We start from the raw sequence: 18,256 nt of genomic DNA, 5'->3' as shown, positions 1-18,256 counted from the left end.
CACAAGTGATACCCCCCCACCAACAGAGCTCTCTGTTGGTGGGGTCTGATCACCCCACAGTTGTTTTTTTTAAAATAAATTTGCCTCCCCCCCCCAAGCAGGAGATGCGATCTCCTGCAGTAGCCGGCTCCAGGACCTGACTCCTGAGGCTGCCGCCACGGCCATGACCTTTGGCGTGGAGTGGTCGTAAGGTAGTTAAACTACCATTCAGGATATGTGGTTGAAAACAAAGAAAACCCTGAGAATCCCCCATGAGGAGGTGGACTAGTCCAAAACCTGTCGGTTCTGTCAGATTTTAACTGCTTACTTTTTCGCTGGAGAGATCCTTTAAGACATGATCACTTCACTGGGTTCCTCAGCTTTTCTAACGAAACAACATGAGAAATCTTTGGAAGAGACTATTGCTCACACCCTTGTAAAAATCCAATAGCCCATTTTTAAAAATGTTTTTCATTATATTCTAAAATTTGATTGCACAAATTACTGTACAAGTGATTTCTTCTCCCGCTGTCTGGCCTACATTAAGCTCCTTTAATCAATTTAGGTCCTTGGGCATAGCTGACACGCTGGCATGTGTGCCCTGAAAAAATATTACAACATTGAGTGTTACAAGCTGTGCTCTATGGAAACACAGCCCAGAACACACAGCGCTGTATTCCTGCCTAGGAAGCAAGAGAGATGTGCAGTCAGGACCCTGAGAATGGAAGACAAAAGGAAAGCCATGAACTAATGCTGGTGAGAGCAGGGTTGGGTAGCTGTGGAAACTCAACAAAGGTAAACCAGCAGGTTTTGCAGGGTCGAGAAGAGCATCTAAAGCGGCTCAGGGGGACAATCAAATGTAGAGCTGGGATTAAATTTTAATTGGGCCTCAAAATCCTCCAGTAGCTGCTCGAGTTTCTGCTTGGATCCAGGAGAGAGAGAGAAGGGGCAGTTTGTCAAGAGCTGGGAAGTAAGAAGTGAGTAATGGATGGGAATGGGGGAGAGGGCACCATACTGATGACCCCTGAGCCAAAGGATCTCTATAGGTATCTGGAATAGATTGGTGCTATAGGTGCCCTAGATAAGGATGCTTCTGCGCTAAAGCCCTGAGTCCTCACCTAAGCACTGTCCCCAGGGAGATGCAGGCCAGGTGAGGAAGGCCCAGAGAGCTGGTCCAATTCTGTACCCAGGAAACGTAAAAAAAAATTAAATATATATATATATATATATATATATATATATATATATATATATATATATATATATATATATATATATATATATCACAGTGAAAGAGCATCCAATTCCTACACACACTACACAAACTAAGACCAGGGACAGAGCATTTGGGCAGAGCACAGAGGGACACATTTATCAAAGCATTGTGTTGCATTCTAAAGTACAGTGGAACTGTTCTGCATGATAAGAAACTTCTCAAATCCTACGTAATAGTGGCAGTTTAGCGTGGATTTCTGGAGCTGCATTACAGTTAAGAAAAGTGTTAATACATCCCTAAACTGTCGCAGATTAAGAAGTGCTTAATAGCAGTTCTACAGATAGTGCAGCAGTGCAGGCTAGGCATGATTTGTGAAGTACTCCTCCTCCCTGCTGCCAGGTGTCCTGTGATTAACCCTTCCAGTGCTGGGAATTGATGCAATACAGCAGATGTTGTATTGGTTACCTTCAGCAACAACAATTTCCCTCACACACTGCACTGCCTGAGAGACCTTCCTAACTCATCCTATTACTAACAGTTTAAGAAGGAATCTGCACTATTTAGTGATTTCTTAGGATGTCTGAGACAATTTTGCACAGATTTATAAAAACCCACCAATATTTTGTCTCAGACACTCTTGATAAATATCCCCCTCAGTTCTTAGGGTTTACCCTCCTCTAAGTAGAGCTATATATCCTTGGTAATGCTGTGTTCCCCAATGAACAACAGAAAAACAGTTTCCTTATTTTTAGAGATAAACCATCAGGTGTGACCTTTGCAGGTTTTGTAAAAAATACAAACCTGAGGGAAAAAGAACAGTATAATGAACTCACCTAGCAGTGGAGGCATAAGGTTTCTGGTTTCAATGTGCCTCAATACAGTGGCAATGTGTTCCTTGCAATCTTCCTCTTTGCGTGCAAAGTAGCTAAGTGCTTGCTCCCACAGAGAGCTCTCCTGCTCCCCATACTGCTTGCAAGCTTCTATCACTTCTTGGTACTGATTGTTCTGCATGTGATAATGCATAATCTGCTGAAAACTACATGAAAAGAAAAAACAATGCTTCAAAATGGAAATTTCTAGTTCTAGAAACCTAATAGATTATTCATTTTGGCTGGTCTGGTGAAAAAAAAAGGCAACCAGATTATGAGACGAGTTCATTAGTAACAGGAAACAAAAAGACACGCTACGTCTCTCAACTGAACAGTTTTCTTATGCCATATGCCTGCAACTGGATCTAGCATTTGTATGTATGCATACAGGACATACCATATTTTTGGGACCATAAGATGCACTTTTTCTTCCCCAAAAGTGGGGAGAAAGTCAGTGTGTCTTATACTCCGAATACAGGGAGTCCCTGACTTTCAAAAACCCACCAATACGAGCGAAACCGATGAGGACTACCTGTTCTGTGCTTCCCCCATCCCTGCCTGGCTTGCAGAGTGCACTGCCCATCAGCATTTCTCACCCACTCCAGGCACCTCGAAGCGATGAGCGACGCCTTCTCTCCCTCACAGCTTTCCCTAGTACTGTTCGCATGTAATGACACAATAAGGAGAACCGGCACTAGAGGAAGCTGTGAGGGAGAGAAGATGTGGCTCATTGCGTGGAGGCACCATAGCAGATGAGATGTGCCGCTTACCTGCGCATACAACTGCAAAGTGCACGGGGCTAGGGGACAAAAAAGATAAAAGGGAGACAAGCTGTGCAATGGGGTCACGGGTGGACATGACAGGTACATGGGGGACATAATTTGGGGGAGAAGTGCCACAAGACACCCCTGACCCATGGGTGCACCAGCTTCAGTACATTTTTTTTCCCCTGGTTTTTGTTCTCTAAACCTAGCTGCACCTTATGGACAGGAGCATCTTATGTTCCAAAAAACACAGTATGTAGGCAACTATGTAATGCTTTGACAAGTTTGGATTTGAATTAACTATTCCAGAAGCTAGGCAATATAAAAATCTCAGATTAAGGTTATCTTCAGGAATATAGATTTAAAATATATGAGACTGTTTAGACACTATTGGTAGGATTCACTCACAGTTTGCCTTGCTCATACAGATACAACACTCCTTTCTGAAAGTTGTGCATCTGGCACAGGACAAGTGCTTTGTCAAACACATTTTTGAATCGTCCACTCTTCAGGAAGGTCATGACATCATTTTGGAGTTGCTGCCTTACCTGTTAAAAAAAAATCAAAAAAAAAAATCGTACTTCCTTCCAAGGTAGGGAAATATGGTTTGACACACAGTTATTAATGGCTGTTCTTACAAGAGATATGACCCAAGAGCTAGTATGAGACATCGCTTCCTTCTAAGCACCTAGATACTTTCTGGCTACTAGAGAGGAGGAGGAGAAGGAGGAGTCTCGCCACTGATATCCACAGAAACACCGCACTGTGTGAGACCAAGGGATCTGTTCTGGGCTTAACAGGGTCAGAGCAAGTGTGTGACAAGAGGAGGATTGATGTATTAGATTAGAAAGTATGCCCCTTTCCCCTTCCCAAACTACCCACCATTTCCTGTGTTCCCTTAGCTAGCACTTGCATTTCATTTGCCATCATTTTTATAAATGTGTTTATAAATAAACCTGCTCCTTAAGATCAAGTGGTTTGTCATTAATAGTATAATAATAATATCACAAGCTAGAGCACATTCTGCAGGTACGTACCTGTGGGTCTTTCTCATGTGCCCAATTCTGCAGACGCAACTCTAGTAGGGTATCATACACACCCTGGGGAGAATCATTCTGCACTTGTATCATATGTTCAAGGAAGTTCTTCAGTTCACAAGGGTTGTTGGCAAAAATTGGAATAAACTCCTCTGGATTAGCCTTTGAAATAAATACAGAACAGCATTAAATTATTTGGAGCCAAGCAAATGAAAATGCTGCAGTAGTTGCAAGTCACAAAACTACAGATAGTCCCCGGTTAACAAATGAAATAGGGACTGTAGGTTCATTCTTAATCTGAATCCGTTCTTAAGTAGGAACATTGTGCCCTCTCTGTCCCCAAGGTTTCCTCTGTGTCATATCTGCCCACCTCGGGCCTCCTTTTATCCCCTTGTGCCTCTTATGTCCCCCCCCCCCCCCTGTGCTTTTCAGTAAAAAGACACTGGGGACCTGCCACAGAAAGAGGAATGTTCTGGTAACAAGAGAGTCCCAGGAAGGAGCAGCCAAATAGCATGCCAGCAGGGAGGGGACAACTCTATTCAGGCACATGCTATGGACGACAGGATGACAATCTAACGACTCCTACACATAGCCAGAGCTACAAGCAAAAACTTAATACTTAACCTTAAAGGGACACTCTGGGGGGGTCAGTGGAAAATGAGTTGAAGTTACCCGGGGCTTCTAATGGTCCCCCACAGACATCCTGTGCCCACGCAGCCACTCCCCAATGCTCCGGCCCCGCCTCTGGTTCACTTCTGGAATTTCAGACTTTTAATTCTGAAAACCACTGCGCCTGCGTTGCCGTGTCCTCACTTCCCCTGATGTCACCAGGAGAGTACTGCGCAGGCCCAGTATGGTCTGTGCCTGAGCTGTGCGCTCCTGGTGAGATCAGGGGAAGCCAGGACACGGCAACGCAGGCGCAGTGGTTTTCAGATTTAAAAGTCTGAAATTCCAGAAGTGAACTTGATGCGGGGCCGGAGCATCGGTGAGTGGCTGCACGGGCACAGGATATCTGTGGGGGACCATTAGAAGCCCCGGGTAACTTCAACTCATTTTCCCCCGACCCACCCTACAGTATCCCTATAAAGCAGGAGTGTCACCATAAAAATCAAATTTCAACAGCAACTGGTCTGAGTGTATTAAGTGATAAAGATGCTAATCCTGCATTCAAAACTTTTTCTGCTGTTATGGTTTGGAGTTATCACATACTTGAGGAGCACTGGACCTTTAGTAGTCAGTGCCAAACAGTTGCATGCTGGGGGTTCTTTTTATCTATAATACATTCCTCCTCTTCCCTGCCTAGCTGCTTATCTGAAACACGATTTCCTGCTCACTTGTGTTTACAAGCAAGGTTGAGGTGACTCAGCGATTGGAGGAGAGAAAAAAAAAAGTAAAGGGCAGAAATGACATCAGGATTTAGCCTAAACTGTGGGCAAAAGACATGGCCCCCACCAGGAACAGAATTCTCTTAATTTACTATATAAAACTCACTGAAATCAAAACGTGGACAGTACAATACATGTGTTATGTAAGTAGATCGAGTATTTATCTACTTATATATAGATGTTTTTTTCCCTGGCATAGTATGGCTAATACTACTGCTTTAATCTTCTTGCAACCTCTTAACTGTCATGAGAAATATAATTTGCCATTGCGAAATGCTTAAATTTTTTTTTAAAAAAATTAGTGATTCATCCATTATTTTACTTAACTGACCAATCCAATTAAGTCCATAGAGCTCTTGTATACGCCAGTGTGTGCCTGACTTACATATTACTATTCAGGTTACAGTAGGATTTTTACATTCAGTAGGTGTTGCTCACCCTCTTTCCTCCCTCATGCTGGGCAAAATTAGTGCACAAGTCCTTCAACAGCTGTGTAGTTTCATTGGGTGCATGATACATAAGTGTTTTCCCATAGCATTTCATATTGCTTTCTGCCTGAGAGAAGGGGAGACGTCCAATGTACCGCAGTGCTTCCTGAAAATTCTGCAATATAGAAAGCATAATATAGCAAGGAAGATTATCAACATATATTTCATAGCAATTTTGTAGCCATGTTTCATTGAAATATGTAGTTTCCCAAAGGTTTTCCACTTTCGATTTCCACATAAGGTAAGCAGAACTCAAAATCGCCAGAATGTTTAAATGTGTAATGACAGCCATAATGAAGAGACTGTCCTTTGGAAAGATCAGACTAAACTAACTTTTTGACCAGTCGCATCAGCTGTATGTCCATAGATAAAACAACACAAACACTTGAAGCTGTGCAAGGAATAATGACACCTTAGAACTACCAAAAGATTCTAGAGTGAAAGCACTGCACTGTCAAAGCGTTGTCTCAGACGCAGGTCATGTATCCCAAAACAGGCTAACGAGTCAAAGTACACCATTAAAGGCACTCAAGAATGGGCACAATTTACTAGCTTTTTATCCAGTCTTTATTCATTTTGAGTTATGTTCCAACCTTGACGATAAATTTAGTATTCACTAAGCAATTCACCTTCTACAATCCTTAAGGTAAGGATGCAATCCTTAGCTTCAAAATAGCCACACTTAAAAATGGGAAATGCTAAGGATTTTCTCTTTTTTTTTTTTTTTTTAACTATAGAAAAATCACTAAAATTAAAATGTGGAGAGTGCAATACAGTTATGCAAGTAGAGCAAGTATTTATCTACTTATATATGTGGTTTTTTTCTGAGATAGTATGGCTGACAGCTCCTCTAAGTGTATGAGGATTTACGACCTGGTCTCAGCTCCCCTTAAAAAGGACAACTGAAGTGAAAGGAATATGGAGGCTGTCATATTTATTTCCTTTTAAACAATTTTGTTGGCAGGGGGCTAACAAAAGCTTGATAATGGATCTGCCCTGAATTAATCTTGAAAGCAGCAATTTTGTAGTGAATAAATGGAACCTAAACAGAATAGATGCCAAGACTACATCATATGCAGCCTTACCAACTCAGAAGAGCAGACAGTAACAAGGTTCTCCTGTGCCTAGGTTGGTTCCCAAAGTTTTATGAACATCCAGCTAAAGACCTGACTAACTTGCCCAGTGGATGTGAGCACTGACTGTATGCTGCAAGTAGGAGCCTGGCTGGACAACTACACCAGGAATTCCAGGTAAATTCAGGAATTTGGAAGCAGAAAGGACTATTGCCTTGCAGCGCTGGATTCCCAGTTTGAATCCCAGCCAGGGCACTTTCTGCACAGAGTTTGTTCTCCTCGTGTCTATAGGTTTCTTCCTGGCACTCTGTTTTAATTCCACATCCCAAAAACACACAGATAAGTTAAATAGCTTCCCCTAAATTGGCCCTTGACTATGATATATACACTACACGATCGATACACAGACATATGACTATGGTAGGGATTAGATTGTGAGCCCCTCTAGGGGACGGTTAGGGGGCATGACCATATACAGCACTGTGGATGATGTCGGCGCTATATAAATACTAAAAAATAATATATTGGCCGAGACTCGAGAAAGCCCAATTAGTGACAGCAACCTGAGATGCGTCTGTGGCTAGGCTGCAACGTGTGTAGCATTACCACCAATCAGGTAACCAGCAATTTAGTGCAAGATAACTTTGTACTAAAATGGGAGCTGTACTTAACAAGAAGTAGGTAAGCTTTGTAGTCAGATATGCAGAAGGACCACTTGCCTTAATATCTTCCAGTTGTATTTTCAAGTACCATTCATGATGGGCATGCTTCTCTGCCAAATATAAGGCATGGGAATGATAACCGGCTTGCCTAAGAACCTTGATAGCTATTTCTACATCAAAATGTACTTCACCTTCACTGGCCTGGAAAAGAGACATTTAAAAGACAAAAATGAAAAAACATTTAAATACACAGTGATCATAAAAAAAGACACATCCATAAATGACAGCTTCTGTAGCCTCACTGTACCTCAATCCTGGGGAAAGAAAAGCCACAAGCAGAAACTCAGAATCGAGTTTATTCGCCAAGTACGGCAGTTGTCGTACCCGGAATTGGTTGTGGTACACATGGCATCTTTACATGACAGACCGAACAAGAACAACAGACATTACAATGAGACAGATATAGCAACATTCAGATACTGGTGAACATTCATGGGGGCTCTGGCAGATACTAGGGAACACTTATGGGAGCACTAGCAGCTAGAGTGTGGGCCAGTACTGCCCAGAGTGGAGAGAGTTCAGAGATCGGGGTGCTGGCTAGGTGATAGAGTTCAGGTGGAGAACAGCTTGAGGGAAGAATGTGTTCCTGCGCCTGCTGGTTCTGGCGTAGATGGTCCTGTAACGTCGGCGTGTTGGCATGAGTTTGAAGTGGCGATTCCTCGGGTGGGAGGGGTCACCAGAGATCTTGGAAACCCTCGACGCAAGTCTCGCCATGTGGAGGAGGTCTAGTGGAGGCAAGGGTGATCCTATGATTTTCTCTGCAGTGTCGATCACCCTTTGAAGTTTGTGCTTGTCCTTGGCGGATGCTCCTGTGTACCATACTATGACAGAGGAACAGAGTATGGATTCCGTGGTAGCAGTATAGAAGCTGGTCAACAGTTCACGCGGCATGCCGAATCTCTTTAGTTGACGCAAGAAGAATAGCCTCTGCTGGGCCTTCTTCTGTATCTTGGAAGTGTTTTGCTCCCACCTAAGGTTCTTGGTTATGGTTGTGCCAAGGAATCGTACATCGGACACGCTGGAGACCACAGTATCATCGATGAGGACAGGGGAGAGCACAGGGGGGTGCTTCCTGAAGTCTACAGTGAGCTCAACAGTTTTTGTTGCATTGAGAACGAGCTTGTTCTCCTTGCACCAACTGTTAATCCTCTCGCTTCGGTAGGTGTGCTCCCCTTTGTTGTCAATAAGGCCGATGATAGTTGTGTCGTCTGCAAATTTAATGACCTTCACAGAGTCCGCAGATGTGGTGCAGTTGTTCGTATACAGAGAAAAGAGTAGAGGAGACAGCACGCACCCTTGCGGAGCGCCTACGTTGGTGGTTCTTTCGTGAGAGAAGCAGTTGCCAAGCTTAACTCTCTGTGTTCTGTTGGAAAGGAAGTCCCTGACCCATGCGCGCAGAGTGGGATCTACTCCTAGCTGCCTGAGATTGTCGAGCAGGATGACTGGGCAGATGGTATTGAAAGCGGAGCTAAAATCCAGGAACAGGATCCTGGCGTAAGAGTCTGGTTTGTCGAGCCAAACTGACATTTACATCAAACTGACATTTACATCAAACTATCCTTCTGACTGGATCAAAATATCTTATCACACCTAGCAGCGTTCTCCTCCGTGTTGACTAGTGTAAGTAGAGTAGCCCAAAAAATTTTGGGGAGGGTAGCGGTGTTCCACGGGTGAGACAACAAGAGCAGAGCATCCCTTTACAAAGAGCACATTAAAACGTGCTGCAGAATGCATATCTGCCTTTCCTCACTCCTGCTTGCATCCATCCATCTACATGGCAACTTCTGAATCGGTCACTGGAGCTCCAGGCTCACTGCGTTCACAGGACAGTGAGCTTGGAGCTCTAGTGGCCAGTTCAGAAGCTGCGGGGACTGGAGCAATTGATGTGCTTTTAACGGCTTACTTCAATGCGCATTCTGCATGGGGCTGGGGTGCCACATATGTGGAGGGAGAAACTGGAGCAATTGTTATGCTTTCAGAGGCTTAATTCAATGTGCACTCTACATGGGGCTGGGGTGCCACATTTGGGGATGGAGGCACTGGAGCAATTGTTATGCTTTCAGAGGCTTACTTCAATGCGCACTCTGCATGGGGGCTGGGGTGCCACATTCGGGGAGAAGGGGGTTCGGCTTACAAGCGAGTCGCAATTTTCAGCCTATTTTTTAGGCCAAAAGTGGGAGGGGATTATGCGCGGGTATATACTATACCTTGTATTGAGATATTTAACTACGTATATTAAGGACTGAGTCTCCCAATACTGGACAGTGCAAGTACAGACTAGAGCTAGAGATGGTTGATAAGATGCGAATGAATTTGATTTTTATGCAAATGTGTGCAGTTTGAAATTAAAATGCACATCAGCTGGTCCATTTAACTTGTCCAATTCCAAAGCTGCATAAAATTAACAAAATTTAAAAAACAAAAACATCTCATTGACCATTTCTATTAAAGACTTAAAATATTAGTAATCTCCACTACCAGGGCTGGATATACCCCATCAGTACCATCAAAGTGCCAAATCTTGCTCAGAATGCATCTGGTTTTACCTAATATAGTCTTAGCAGTATCGGCATCGTTGGTTGTTAGTAACGCTGTGCTGTGGAGGAGAGGTATTACCTAACTTTTCTGCACAAGGGACATTACTCGAGGTTGTGCATGTAAAGGTGTGTGGCACACGTACAATGGTTGTCACCAGCAGGGATCACTTTTCTGGTGCTGAGAGCTGTACAGATGCCTCATTCCGCTATACCAGAGCCACATGTACTGTTTCTATGGGTTTGGGAGGAAGGATGGAGGTGCCTCAGCCATATTGGAGTATGCTGTGTGTACGCTCCTTAAAACCAGCTGATCTAACAAACTGCACAGTAAATTGAATGCAGTAATCAGAGTAAAAATAAATAAAATAAGTAGCTGTCAACTACTTTGCTCACTTTAATGAACTCTTCCAGACGGGCGCTGTCCTTTAGCTTCGTGTAGCAATTCAATAAAAGAGTGGTGTGGTCTGCATTGGCTAGAGACTGTAAATGCAGAGCCTGAAGGTATGCTGTCAAATTGTGTATCCGCTGGGCATCTAGAAATTTTCGAATAACATAGGAGGGCTCCAGCTTACCAATTGTCCTATAAAAAAAAAAAAAAAAAACTGAAGTTAATAGTCATGATGCAGACAAGGAAAAAGCCAAGCTTACCTCGGGTAATGTCTTTTCCAGTAGTCCGAGTGACAGCACCCCTCCTATGAGACTTGTCTCCCTCCTAAACTTTGGACAGGAAGCTAGAAGATACAAATTTGCATAACAGGCAGGCAGGAGTAGTATATAAAGATGTTACTCACAAAAGGTATTCAGTTATAAAAAAAGACACGGACACCAAATGCTGCTGAAACGATTATTTTAATTATGCCCTTTATTAGGGTGGGCCGGAGGGGTGCTGTCACTCGGACTACTGGAAAAGACATTACCCGAGGTAAGCTTGGCTTTCCCAGAACGTCCTCCTGACAGCACCCCTCCTATGAGACGATAAACAAGAACATTATAAGTTAGGAAGGGACTACTGCCTGCAACACCTTTCTTCCGAATGCTAGATCAGTATTGGCTAATAAGTTTAGTCTATAATGTTTGACAAACGTATTTTGGCTGGACCAGGTGGCCGCTCTGCAAATCTGCTCTATCGAGGCGCCTGCCCTCTCTGACCAAGATGTTGATACACTTCTTGTGGAGTGAGCTTTAATTGAGGTCGGTAAAGGCCTCCCTTGAGTCTGATAAGCCGCGGTGATAGTTTGTCTGATCCATCTTGCAATTGATGTCTTAGAGGCTTGCCTCCCCTTGAATTTCCCCGCAAACAGCACCAACAAGGCATCTGATCTTCTCCAAGATGCAGTCCTTTCAAGATAATGAAGGATACACCTTCTAACATCCAAACAATGAAGCTTCCTCTCCTTTTCATTAGTTGGTTTATCACAGAATGATGGCAGAAAGATCTCCTGAGATCGATGAAACTTTGAAGTCACTTTAGGAAGGAATGCAAAGTCTGGACGTAGAGTAATCCTATCCTCCGAGATGGTACAATAAGGTGGCTTAATGGATAAGGCCTGAAGTTCGCTGACTCTCCTGGCTGTGGTGATTGCCAGAAGAAAGGCCGTTTTCAACGCCAGAAATTTATCTGGAATCTGATCCAGAGGCTCAAAGGGATGTTCACAAAGACTCTGTAACACCACATTCAAGTCCCAAGGAGGCACCTTAGATATCACCACAGGCCTGAGACGTTTAATTCCCTGAAAAAAAAACGAAGAAAGAACTCCTCCTGAGCTAATCTTCTCTCTAAATATACACTCAAAGCTGCTGTCTGAACTTTAAGAGTGCTGGAACTTAACCCCATCTGAAATCCATCCTGAATTAATTCCAGAGCTGAGGCGGAAAGTCTAGAATCCTTCTCTTTCCTTGTACACCATTCACAGTAAATTTTCCATGTCTTCTGATAAATCTGCCTCGTCACCTTCTTGCGGGATTGTATTAACGTCTCAGAAAGTTTACCTGAAAACCCCTTTGATTTCAGGATTCCCCACTCAATCTCCATGCTGAAAGGTGAAGACGCTTGAAGTCCGGGTGAAGAACTGGGCCCTGCGACAACAAATCTGTTCTGACTGGTAACATTATTGGTTGACACATCGCTAAATTCTGTAACAGAGCAAACCACGGTCTTTTCGGCCAGAAAGGTACTATGAGAATTACTTGTGCTCTGTCCTGCATAATCTTGTTCAGAACCCTTGATATCAGAGGTATTGGGGGAAATGCATACATCAGGTTCAACCGCCACTCTATCGAGAAGGCGTCTATTTCCCACGGATTGTCCTTTGGATACAGGGAGCAAAACTTTAGACACTTTGAATTTTGTCTCCTTGCGAATAAGTCTACTACAGGGGTGCCCCATGCCTGACTGATCTGAACAAATACTTCTGGATTCAGAGACCATTCGTCTTGTAATATCGCTGACCTGCTGAGATAGTCTGCCACAACATTGCAAGTCCCCTTCAAATGAACTGCTCTGATGGATGTTAAGTTGCTCTCTGCCCAATGCAGAATCCTTGCTGTCTGAGACCACAATCGACGACTTCTTGTTCCTCCCTGATGATTTAGGTAAGCCACTACACTGCTGTTGTCGGACCTGATCAGGACATGACACTGATTGATTTGATCCCTGAAGAATTGAAGGCTTCTCCATACTGCTTCCAGTTCTCTGCTGTTGGAGGATCTTATTGCCATAGCCCTGGACCACTGCCCTTGTGCTGGTAGAGAGTCCATGTGAGCGCCCCACCCCCACGTACTGGCATCCGTCGTTATGATTCTTTGTACTGGAAAAAACCACATGCGACCTTCCGATAGGTGAGACAGTTCCTGCCACCAGTTTAACGACATTTTCACACCGTATGGGATCAGAATCTTCCTTTCTAGTGCTGAAATGTTCCTGTTCCAGCTCCTTAGTATCCACAACTGCAGGTTCCTGGCATGGAATTGACCCCATTGTACTGCAGGGAAGACTGAGCTTAACAGACCGAGAAGTGCCATGGCCTTTCTTATACTGATGGACCTTGATTTCTGAAAAGAAAGAACAGAATTAAGTACTGCCGAAACTTTTCTTTCTGGGAGAAATACTCTTTGCTGGCGGGAGGAAAAAATAAACCCCAGATATTCCATAGATTGGCTGGGTATTAGCGCCGATTTTGACCAGTTAATTAACCAGCCTAAAGACTCTAGACTATCAATGCATATCTTAACCTGATCACTTACAGACTGTAAAGAATTACCCCAAATCAATAAATCATCTAGGTAAGCAATGATGTTAATGGACCTACACCTCAAGACTGCCAAAACTTCTGCCATCACCTTTGTGAACAGCTAAGGTGATGAAGCTAGCCCAAAAGGTAACACATTAAATTGGAAATGTCTTACCTCTTCTTGTAGGTGAATTGCAAATCTTAGGAATTGCTGGGACTCTAGATGAACTGGTACATGCAGGTAGGCATCTTTGAGGTCCAGAGAAGCTAGAAAACAGTCTTTTTGCAACAGGGTTATTACAGAATTCACATTGTCCATTCGAAACTTCCTGTATTTTACGGCCCTGTTCAACCCCTTTAAATTTAGAATAAATCTGAAGGCTCCCTGAGGCTTTTTTATCAGAAAAACTGGTGAGTAGAACCCTTGGCCTCTCTGGCAGGATGGTACCTCTCGGATCACTTTTTTCCAGAAGGGAAGCAACCTCCTCCTGTAATGCCTTCCTTTGGTCTGGTGATTTTGGCTGTGGAGTTACCACATACTGCAGGGGTGGGGGATACTCGAATTCTATCTTGTAACCTTCCAACACTATTTTCAAGAGCCATTGACTTGTGAACCGCTGGCACCATGTTTCGTAGTAGTGGGAAAGCCTTCCCCCTACTGGAATACTGGCGTCATTGCTTATTGGGTTGGTTGGACCGGGGAAAAAAGAGCCTTCCCTTTTTGGTTTCTACTTGTAATCCACTTCTTTTTAGGTGGGATCTTTGCCTCAGGTTCCTTGTTGCCGCTGCGAGCTGGGCCCCTGTACTGAAAAGCTCTCTTTTTGGTCGGAAATTTTTTCTTATAATCTGAGGTTCTCTCTAGCGTCTGGTCTAGCTTTGAACCAAATAACAGTTCACCTTCACAGGGCAAACCACACAACTTGGAGCGAGACGAATTGTCCCCCTGCCATGTTTTCACCCATATACCTCTCCTTGCCGAGTTGACAAGGGCAGTTGTTCTGGCCGTTAATTTAACCGTATCATCCGCTGCATCAGTTAAGTAATTAGTAGCGTTAAACAAATCTGGAAAGTCCTCTAAAATTTCTTCTCTGGGCACCCCCGAAGCTATCTTAGACTGAGTCTGCGTGAGCCAAGCTTTAAGGGATCGTCCCACTGCCGTGGATGCCACTGCTGGTTTAAATGTTAAAGATGCTGACTCCCAAGCTCTACGCAACAGATTGTCCATCTTTTTATCAATGGGGTCTTTTAAATTCCCAAAGTTCTCAAACTGCAAATCGGATTTTCTCGACACCCTTGAAAACGACGGGTCCAGTTTGGGAACCGGACCCCAGAATTTTTGATCTTCCGGACTGAAAGGATAACGACGAGAAAGAGACTTGGGCCAAAATGCCCTCCTTTCAGGGTCATCCCACTCCTTCCCAATCATTGACTTTAGAGAGGAATGGACTGGGATGAAACAATTCTGGGGTTCCGCCAAACTCACGTACATCTGATCCAAGGGGGTCAAAGATTTCCGCTCCACTGTTATTCCCATAGTATTCTGCATTGCCGACAACAAGTCTTTCATTAAGTTGGGTGCGAAAGCAAACTTCTGAGTAACCTCTGGGTTTTCCTCCTCCTCCCCAGAAATCTCCTCCAAAGATGAAATCTCTCCTTCCTCTCCAGATAAATCTGAATCCCCTGATTCATTATCCTTTCTTTTACGTTTAGCTGCAACTTGCTGAGGAGAAGCCTCTAACTGACTGTGCCCCTCAATCACCGGAGCTGGTAAGGGAGCAGGCACAGTATCAGTAGCAGAAGTAGAAGGAACTGTAGATTCCGCCATTGCTGAATCCTTTATCTCTTTAATGGCCGAGGCCATCTCCGACCGCATCCATCCCATCAAGTCCTTAAATACCACTGGGGATTCCTCCTTTACCACTTTCTCTCTACAAGACTGGCACAGTTTCTTCGTAGAGGAAGAATAGAAGCGAGAGTTGCACATAACACAGCGTTTCTCAGTTCTACCAGAAGATTGTCCCCCTTGACCTTGCTGAGACACAGCCTTGTCTTTGTCTTTATCACCCTTTGGGGCTTTAGGCTAAAAAGAAATAAAGACAGACTGTCAGCCTTACAAGGTGGACCTATGATTACAAATCAACTCTCTCAAAGCCTGAAAAATTACAGCTCACCAGAGAGGGGATAGCGCCAGACTCCGCAGAAGTCAGAGGAGAAGGGCCTACAGCGTCCTCCATGATCACCGACAGCAATGGTGATCGTGGCTAACATTTACATATATATACCCCTGTTAATTACCTGCAGCTGAAGTCAATCTTAACACCGCCGCGGCCCCTGCCGCTATGCCGTCAGCTGACCCGTCATGCGGGACGCATGCGCATGACGTCACTTCCACCCGGAACTTCCGGTTTCGCGCTCCTGCCGCCATAAAGCTTCCGCATCTCTAGGAGAAGCCTCCTCCACGCTGTGCGCTGGACCAGCTGAGTCCCCTGCTCAGCCTTACTATGCCCGCGCTGCACGCTGCACTCGCCGCCTGACGTAGTAGCACCTGGAGACCTCTCAAAGCGTCCCGTCCGGGACAGGAAAAACAACTGAATACCTTTTGTGAGTAACATCTTTATATACTACTCCTGCCTGCCTGTTATGCAAATTTGTATCTTCTAGCTTCCTGTCCAAAGTTTAGGAGGGAGACAAGTCTCATAGGAGGGGTGCTGTCAGGAGGACGTTCTGGGAAAGAGAAAGTAAAGTAAAATACATTGTTTGAAAAAAAAAAAAAAAAGCAGATACCCACTATCAAATACAAGACTGTAGGGCTGATGCCAGTTTAGCTGTTGAGGCCGACATTGTGGCTTCATTTGAATCTCTGTGTAATGCTATATATAGATTTGATGTTCCTGCCGACAGCTCTAATGCTGAACTTAAAGGACACCTGAAGAGAGATTCTGTATATGGAGGCTGCCATGTTTATTTCCTTTTAAGCAATACCAGTTGCATGGCAGCCCTGCTGACCCTCTGCCTCTAATACTTTCAGCCGTAGACCCTGAACAAACATGCAACAAATCAGGCGTTTATGACATTGTCAGATCTGGCAGATTAGCAGCTTGTCTCTGGTGTTATTCAGACACTTCTGCAGCCAAACAGACCAGCAGGGCTGCCAGGCAACTGGTATTGTTTAAAAGGAAATAAACATGGCAGCCTCTATAGCAGGGGTCTCAAACTCGCGGCCATTTGCGGCCCTCGTCGGCAAAAGCTTACTTATAGTTTGCTTCAGTGCTCCCAAGTAATCCGCTGCATCCCCGCCGCTAAAGGAGGGCTGCAGAGCCCCCAAATCGCCGGGGGGGGGGGGCAATCCGCTAGCATTTCCTGGAAGGGGCAGAGCTTTCAGCTTCAGCTCTGCCCCTCCTGACGTCAATCACGACGCATCACCGCCTCTGCCCGCTCCTCTCTGTGAAGGAAGAGTGAGAGGGGCGGGCAGAGGCAGCGATGCCGCTCAATCAGTGCGGGAGCTGCTGATCGATTGATTCCCTTATGCGGCCCAGCCTTATCCTGACTTTGCCTCCTGCGGCCCCCAGGTAAATTGAGTTTGAGACCCATGCTCTATAGTCTTCTCACTTCAGTTGCCCTTTAATGTAATACGATTAGTACTGTATATCCAAATATATTCTCAGGTTGCTTAGTATATAAAGTCACTAGGTCTCTTCAGGTTCTCCATTATATCCCCGAGCTACTCAATTCCAGACACCTCTTTCAGGAATAATATAAGGTCATAGTAAAAATCCCCCACATTCTTGTGGTTCTCTGTGGTATGGGGGAAAGGTCACCCACCCACCTACTAAATGTTATAGTTTGAGGCGTGGCCATGGTATGGAGACACAAGCAGGCATTTTGGCACTGTGGGGTGCAGCACATTGGGTTAAGGGTATGAGACGTGGAAACAGGCTGACATTCAAATCTCCCTCCTATTTTCCCAATGGGAGTAGGGTGTGGCCCAGGGGACAGGGCAGTGTCCAGACAGGAAAAAGCCAAGATAGTGCAGGGAGAAACAGTACAGTCCACTCCAAGGTCATGTGACTATTAGAGAGGAGGACTCCTGAAGGCAAGTATATGAGGGGTTTGGGGAGCCCCATTTGTGCTAGGCAGCAGTACAGTAGGACATTTCAGGGTAAAATAAATGGAAAGTGGCTTTAACTTACCGGATATACTGTTGGATTGCCCCGTCATGATCTCCTTTGCTGTACAGATGATCTCCATACTGGCGAAAAATCTCAGACAAGCCATCACTGTCCAGGTGCTGACTCTTTGCCAGAGAAATTGCCATTACATACAGGTTTTTCTTAAACAACATCTGTGAACAGTATAGCAAAATTGTAAATTTTGTAAAACTACAGCGGATCTATAGAACATTGTAATTGATCATTATTGAAACCAACAGAATATTCTGGTAACGTGTGCCTTCCATACTGCAAATTGTGGCGATTGCTATGGAGTCAAGTAATGGCTGCAGACTTATATATACATACTAGTAATTCAAGTATTGAAGCAACAGCACAAGAAAAACAAAATACTTATGAAGATATGATGACTAGAGGCCTCTAGCAGTTGTGACGTGACACAGGGTACCTGGGAGAGAGCAGACAGGAAGGGAGTGCCCGGCAATTTCAGAGAAGTCTCGTTCCTTTAGACGAGTGTAAGCTTCGCTGCCTACAACGCTCATTGCAAAAATCAAACCCTGCATGTGATGCACTCCTGATCCACTGACAATCCCTCTCAGGTCATTATGGAAGAGAAAGGGGGGTAGCAACAAACATTGGACTTTATTCACTAAGACAAATAGCAAGCCTTATCCGAGTAGCATAGCGAGTGCAACAAACTTATGCCTGCTAACTGGCAATGACAAGAGCTCCACTTGTCCTGCCCTGAACCCCTGCGGGTCCAATCACTTTAAAGGACATTATCTCC

At 44.5% G+C, this 18,256-nt stretch overlaps 1 protein-coding gene across 2 annotated transcripts in view; it reads right to left on the bottom strand.

Annotated features, from left to right (window-relative positions):
• VPS11 (VPS11 core subunit of CORVET and HOPS complexes) overlaps nt 1-18,256 on the bottom strand; it is a 75,007-nt gene that overhangs the window by 36,811 nt on the left and 19,940 nt on the right. For both annotated transcript variants that reach the window (XM_068240852.1, XM_068240850.1), the window contains exons 7-13: nt 17,491-17,642; nt 10,464-10,650; nt 7,531-7,674; nt 5,689-5,853; nt 3,866-4,027; nt 3,237-3,376; nt 2,029-2,231 (exon numbers count right to left, since the gene is read on the bottom strand). In XM_068240852.1, coding sequence (XP_068096953.1) covers nt 2,029-2,231; nt 3,237-3,376; nt 3,866-4,027; nt 5,689-5,853; nt 7,531-7,674; nt 10,464-10,650; nt 17,491-17,642 — 1,153 coding nt within the window. The remainder of the gene's footprint in view (nt 1-2,028; nt 2,232-3,236; nt 3,377-3,865; nt 4,028-5,688; nt 5,854-7,530; nt 7,675-10,463; nt 10,651-17,490; nt 17,643-18,256) is intronic.

The sequence above is a fragment of the Hyperolius riggenbachi genome, chromosome 6 (assembly GCF_040937935.1).
Source record: "Hyperolius riggenbachi isolate aHypRig1 chromosome 6, aHypRig1.pri, whole genome shotgun sequence".
NCBI lineage: Eukaryota > Metazoa > Chordata > Amphibia > Anura > Hyperoliidae > Hyperolius > Hyperolius riggenbachi.
Note: the sequence above shows the minus strand (reverse complement) of the source record. Positions and strands in the feature narration are given on the sequence as shown.